We start from the raw sequence: 6475 nt of genomic DNA on the forward strand, positions 1-6475 counted from the left end.
AGACTGATAATACTAAATATTAGCTAGGTTGAGGAAATGGGCATTCTCACTATTGGTAGATCTGTCAGGCGGCTCCCTTCAAAGAACCATCACACCCTCAGTGCGTCGAGCATGATCTTAGCTATCCCTTTATGTATTTTTTAGAATTTTGTTAAAAGTAAATACTACTCTTATGATAGGAAAAAAAAAGTATGAGAAAAATTAGAACATGGAGAAAAAGGAAGAAAAATTATAAAGATTAACATTATTAGCATATAAACTCCTGAAGATCAAGATCAAGATCCCCATAAGGTTATTTAAAAACTCAAATATCATGCAAAGTTTCTACCAGCTTAAGGCATCACTGTAATTAAGGACTGCTTCTTTCCTGTTCTGTAATTTTAAGTATTTTGCATCATGTATGAGTACTCAATATGCACTGTTTATTCTTGAGGAAAGTAGGCATTCAATATAGTTGAGTAAATAAATGATGTAAACAATGAGTAAATAATATAATCCTAATTTGTAACTCAGAGAAAGGTTGGAAAGAATTAGCACTTGACAGCCCACACACCATAATTTAATATCCTAAGGAAATGCACTAAATAATTTTGGCAAATTCACAAAATACTGCATTCTTTTTTTCACTACTATCTTGTTTCTTATAAAATAAAAAATGTTAAAAGTCTTTAAAGTTGACTACTAAAAATTAGTTGGGTTACTATACAAATGGACCTAGAAAACAAAGTGCAAAATCTGAAACCTGTGCATTGGACTGTTCCACTGTTACAAAACATCAAGGTCAAATGCTCACCCTTCCCATGACCACTGAGCTGCAATATGAGCCACAGGCTGAGTCATGCACAGTGAAGAATACAAGAAGAAAACAGACAAAGATGCTCCCAGGAGCACATGTTGTTCTTCAGGGATTGTTTCCCATAGTATCTTAATGTTCTCCATCTGCCCCTGGTTGTGAATTTTTGTGCATTAGGCATGATTCCAAAAACACTTAAGTAAGAAACTGTCCCCCCCCAAAATTCTGCAATGTACTAAGATTCAAAAGATGTGAGTGTTCCTCACTCCGATCACCTTCAACCAACAGAGACCTTTAAAGTGCTCAGAATATTAACTAGTCTAATTAATGTTTATTATCTCCTTCTCATGGCCCAAAAAACTAGGGGCCTACACACAAGAAGTAAAAGACAAAGACAGTCATGCCTAGTCAGTTGAAAAGCACGTATGCAACACCCACTCTTCACAAAGTGAAGAGCTTATGAATTAATGAGTGAGATAAAAAGAGAATGCCCATGCTCGATTAGCCATATTACTGCTATGTACCTTTAGGAGGGAGAGGGACAATTCCATGGATGCCAGCAATGGAATGCTCCTGACATATGTGTTACTCAAAAGAAAGTAGGAGGACTGAAATCTCTGGATTAAGAGATTAAACGAAATTGCAGAAGGGATAAAGGTAACACAAGAATGATTCAGTGGTGAGTGATTTTTTTTCCTACTTGATAATGTTATTTCAACACCCACCTGCTATTCAGTAGTACCTTGGAAATGTGCATATAACGTATGGCTCACCAAAGACTGGAATTCAGAAATTAAGTGTCTAACATGCTAAGTGCTATGACTTCATTATAAGATAATCATTAAGGCAATAGTTGCAAGTGTAAGTCTAAAGCCTTATTGAATGTGAGATTGTTGTTGGAACCCTGGACTTTCAGAGCTGGAGCGAATCTTACCAATCATCTGTCTGACCTATTCCTATTTCAGGAGGAGCTCGAGGCATCCTACTCAACACACATCATCTCATTAAACTCATTCATTTATCCAACAAATATGTGAGTGCCTCTTTATTGACCACTCTCTAACTACTCTAAGTGCTAGAGATGCGGTAGTAAACAAAATAGACAAAGTCCAGGACCTCATGAAGATTTTATTCTAAGTCGGGTGACTAAGCAAAATAAGTAAGTAAAATTGTGGTGCATTGAACTGAGGTAATGCTAGGAAAAAACAAAGCAGCGGAGGATGCTATGAAATATCTTGAGGAGACGTTGGAAATTGTAGAAATTCTAGAAAGGGAGGCTTCAACTTACTCACTTTACTTACTTTTAAGGACAGAGCCAAAAACACGTGAGAATGCTGGCTTATGCAGATGTCCAGGGAAGATTACTCCAAGCAAAAAGAGTAGCAAGTGCAGAGACCCTGAGTGGGGGCATACCCAGCCCATCCATGGAACACCAAGAAGAGTAGTGTTGCTGGAGGGGAAGCAGGGTGAAGTCAGAGGCAAAAGCAGGGAAGATCCTGTAGGGCCTTGGAGATTAAGGCCTTGGAGATCATGGCCCTTTTATTTTAAGTAAAATGCAAAGCCATTGGAGAGCTCAAGCATAAGAGTGACATGATCAGATTTATGTGCTAGCACTCATCCTGCTGCTGTGATGAAAATATACAGAAGTGGGGCAAGGGTGGAAGCTTTAGCAATAGAAAGCATGGTAGCCATTGCTGTGGGGTAAAGCTGCTGAATCCTGTATATATTTTAAAGGTGAGCTGGCAGGATTTGTTACTGGACCAAATGTGGAGTATGTAAGATGGGAGAAAAGGATGAGTCCAAGGTTTTGGCTCAGGCAGATGGAGGAATGCAGCTGCCATTGACTGAGAGGAGAGAGACCATAGGATGCCCCGTATGAGATGCACATTGCACATCCAAATGAACAATCAGGCAGGCCATGAGGTAGGTTCTCAGGACTACTCCCTCAGGTTATTAAACCTGGAGAATGGATGAGATCACCTAACTGATGAGTATAGATAGAGAAGTCCAAGGACAGAGCTCCAACATTAAGATCAGAAGGAAGAGAAGCCAACAAGATGGACGAAGAAGGAGTGACAATAAAGCAGGATTAAAAACCAGTGTGTCCTGGGAGCCAAGGGACGAAGTAGTCAAATGCATCAAATGTTGCTGTCAGGTCAAGAAAGGAAGGACAGAGAGGCGGCCAGTGGGCTGAGTGATGTTGGAGGTCACTGAGGATCTTGAAGAGTGCAGTTTCAGTGGGGCCATGAGGGTGAAAACAGGATAGGAGTGAGTCCAAGACAGAAGAGAGAAGAGAAATGGGGACACTGTTCTTCCAAGGAGGTTTGCTCTGAAGGGAAAGAGATAAATGGGAGAGTAGCTGCAAAGAGTCAGTAGACGGGCAAGATGGGTGTTATTATCACCATGTGACTTGATGATCAAAACACCTTAATGGATAGAAACAAATTGACCAAGTTACAAAATTTGTACATGGTGAGAGCCAGTTATTATGATCCCAGAGCTCATCTTCCTAACCTACACTCCACAACAAAGGGATGAATGAAAGCAAGTCATTCACATATCAGTCAATGGGAACCAGCACGAGCCTACACCAAGCACAGCCAAAGTAAAGTTGTGAATGCTTCCAGAGAACAATCTATTTACAATTTCCTATGTGCTACCTCTCACATCTAGAGCCTTTTCATGTTATTTTAACTGTGATTCTAAGAGGGAGAAAATGAGTTATAATTTTACTACAAATGTTCACTTCACATTGGTGAGAGTTGCTGCCAGGCTTACCCTTGCAGGGAAGCCCAAACTTCTCATCTGGCAAGGATATTTGGTCATCTACTGCTTTGTGGCAAGTTTTGCAGACTTTGGGGTACCTGGGTGGCTGTCGTTAAGCGTCTGCCTTCGGCTCAGGTCATGATCCCAGGGTCCTGGGATTGAGCCCCACATCGGGCTCCCTGCTCGGCAGAAAGTCTGCTTCTCCCTCTCCCGACCCCCTGCTTGTGTTCCCTCTCTTGCTGTGTCTCTCTGAGCAAAAATATTTATATATATATATATATATATATATATATATATATATTTAAAATTTAAAAAAAGTTTTGCAGACGTTTTTATTTTATATTCTTATTTTTATTTATTTTTAAAAGATTTTTAAAATTTATTTGAGAGACAGAGCACAAGCAGGGTGAGCGGCAAGCAGAGGGAGAGGGAGAAGCAAGGCTCCCCACTGAGCAGGGAGCCCCACCAGGGGCTCCATCCCAGGACCCTGGGACCATGACCTGAGCCCAAGGCAGACACTTAACCCACTGAGCCACCCAGGCGCCCCTACTCTTATTTTTAAAGTGAGTTCTGAATTGGACCCAAGAGTTCTGCCCTTATTTCTGTACCTAATGAGCAGGGTGACCAGTGGGCTTCACTCATTCTTCAAAGGTGACCAAGTCCTCACCTGTGAAACAAGACAACTAGACAAGTTTGTCCCACTCTAAAACTATAGCGTTCTGTCGGCGTATTTTGAAATTCCTTAACTCGTTGGAATCAAGGACTGTGACCTTCAAGCTGGAAGCCCCGGGGCACAGAGCGCCTGGTGGCCCTCAAAAAACGTGTGGGTCAACTGATATGCGTGGTCTGGAATGCGGACACGCAATTAATATACTTTGTTGCATATGCATTTTACTTTTCATACTCAACACATCTTGACGTGATCATTCTGCTATGTTTAAAATAAAAAGCAATGTGCTCCTTGTCAGTGTCGTCCCTTCCGGAAACCAATCTCTTGGGACATCACTGATCACCGCCCCTCCCTCCCCATCTGCCACATTCCTAAGTAGCCAGAAAAGTATTATAACTCAGCAACTTCAACGTTTAAAGAACGCTTTTAAAAATCATTTTGAATGTTTCGAGCAACAGTGTCCAGCAACCGAAGGAGTGAGAGGAGTGAGGGGCCCCTGTTGGGACTCGCCCGGCTACCTGCCCCCCACATGGATCACCCACTAGGGGACCCCGCCGTCCCCTCGAGTCCCCGCACCCTCCGCCCCCGCGGAGCCTCCCAGAGCCAGAGCCCAGGACCCCACGCCAGGACGGAGGCGGCCTGGCCGGTACCTGGCGGGTAATACCGGAGCAGGAGGCTCTTAAGCTTCATTTTCTCCTTTCCAGGCCCCCGGTCAACGCCCTTCGTAGCCATGGAAACGGCCAAACAGCTGCGGGGCTTCGGCGCGCATGCGCGAGCTTCCGGGGCGCGTTGCTGGGCGTGCAGGCTTCCGGGGTGCGGTCTGCGGCGCGGGCGACCCCGGGCGGGTTGGGGGGCGTCGGCCCGGCGAGGCGCGGCCAGGGAGCACGCCCTGCCCCTGCCGGAGCCCGCACCTGCCTGCTTGTTCCCAGGGGCGGACGGGGGCTCCAGGGCGCGTGGCTGAAGAGAGCGTTGCCACCCTCGCTCCTTCTGCACCTTCGGTGCCTGGACCGGGCAGGGACGGGGTGGCGGGGGCCTCGCGTCCCCAATCAGGGTGACCTCACAAGGGGCGAGGCGCGGCCGGGGAGGGCGAGGTGCGGGCCGCGCCCACTGTGGCCCATTGAGTTCTCAAGGAGGAGAGACGGGAGAAAAATCCCCTCCGGGTCACCATTCCCTGCCTGTCCTCCAGGCCTGTCCCTGTCCCCACAAAAGAATTAGGACCACAACGTAAGCCGTACATTTCCTGACGCTGTGCGGTCCGCTGCGCTTGGCGCCTTATACCCCTGCAGCTGTGGAGACTACCAGAGGTTTGAGATGTGCACCATTTCTTCCCGCCCCCTCTCACGGATGGGACCCCCCAGAATCAGAAAAAGTGAGACAACCGCCTCTGCCCAGCTAGCGAGCCGCGGAGGCGGGATGGGAAGGCAGGTGTGTCAGAAGCCTGCCCCCTGGAGCCCACGCGGTACTGTCCACCCAGGGTTTAAGGCTTTCCGGACATTTTTGTGGCCTGTTTCTTGCCAGAATCGGTTCTTTGCCTGCCAAGTCCAGTTCCCATGAGGAAGACTGGGCGGCCGGGAAGAATCAGTGGGGCCAGAGTGTCCATTTCCTTTAAGGGCTTTGGCCTAAATTCCAAAGTCGGAATTTCCCCAAAGGTAAGCACTTCGTCTGTGGTCTTCACAACTGTGGGCCACGTCCACTCATCGCTTCCATGCCCCTGTACCTAAAAGTTTTCCTTGAGTTCTTACAATTTCTCCAAATTGACTCACTTATTTTTTTTTTTTTTTAAGATTTTATTTATTTGACATAGAGAGACACAGCGAGAGAGGAAACACAAGCAGGGGGAGTGGGAGAGGGAGAAGCAGGCTTCCTGCGGAGCAGGGAGCCCGATGCGGGGCTGGATCCCAGGACCCTGGGATCATGACCTGAGCCGAAGGCAGACGCTTAACGACTGAGCCACCCAGGCGCCCCAAATTGACTCACTTATTTTACTTCACGTTTTTAAATGGGAACTTGAAAGAAAATTATTGTTAATCCTGTAAATTAGAATTTTACCCAATTTTCAATGAGGAGCAACAGGTAACTGTAAAAATAAGCATGATTTTTAAAATGCTATTGAATGAACTTATACTATTGCCTACCAGAGACTATGAGCCAAAGGCCTTCCCTTTCTTAAAAAAAAAAAAAAAAAAGTAGGAAAAATCAACTATTTGAAATTTTCAAGACAGCCTAGCACCCAACTGAGCCTTTCT

The 6475-nt window shown here is 45.7% G+C and overlaps 1 protein-coding gene across 3 annotated transcripts in view; it reads right to left on the reverse strand.

The window, feature by feature from the left end:
* DAW1 (dynein assembly factor with WD repeats 1) overlaps nt 1-4979 on the reverse strand; it is a 50010-nt gene extending 45031 nt beyond the window's left edge. For 2 of the 3 annotated variants that reach the window (XM_032400669.1, XM_032400689.1), the window contains exon 1: nt 4880-4979. In XM_032400669.1, coding sequence (XP_032256560.1) covers nt 4880-4961 — 82 coding nt within the window. In that variant the 5' untranslated portion in view covers nt 4962-4979. The remainder of the gene's footprint in view (nt 1-4879) is intronic. The other variant, XM_032400679.1, reaches the window with a different exon arrangement.
* Between the last annotated feature and the right edge of the window lie 1496 nt (nt 4980-6475).

This window comes from Phoca vitulina, unplaced genomic scaffold (genome assembly GCF_004348235.1).
Source record: "Phoca vitulina isolate PV1807 unplaced genomic scaffold, GSC_HSeal_1.0 scaffold1, whole genome shotgun sequence".
NCBI classification, from domain to species: Eukaryota; Metazoa; Chordata; class Mammalia; order Carnivora; family Phocidae; genus Phoca; species Phoca vitulina.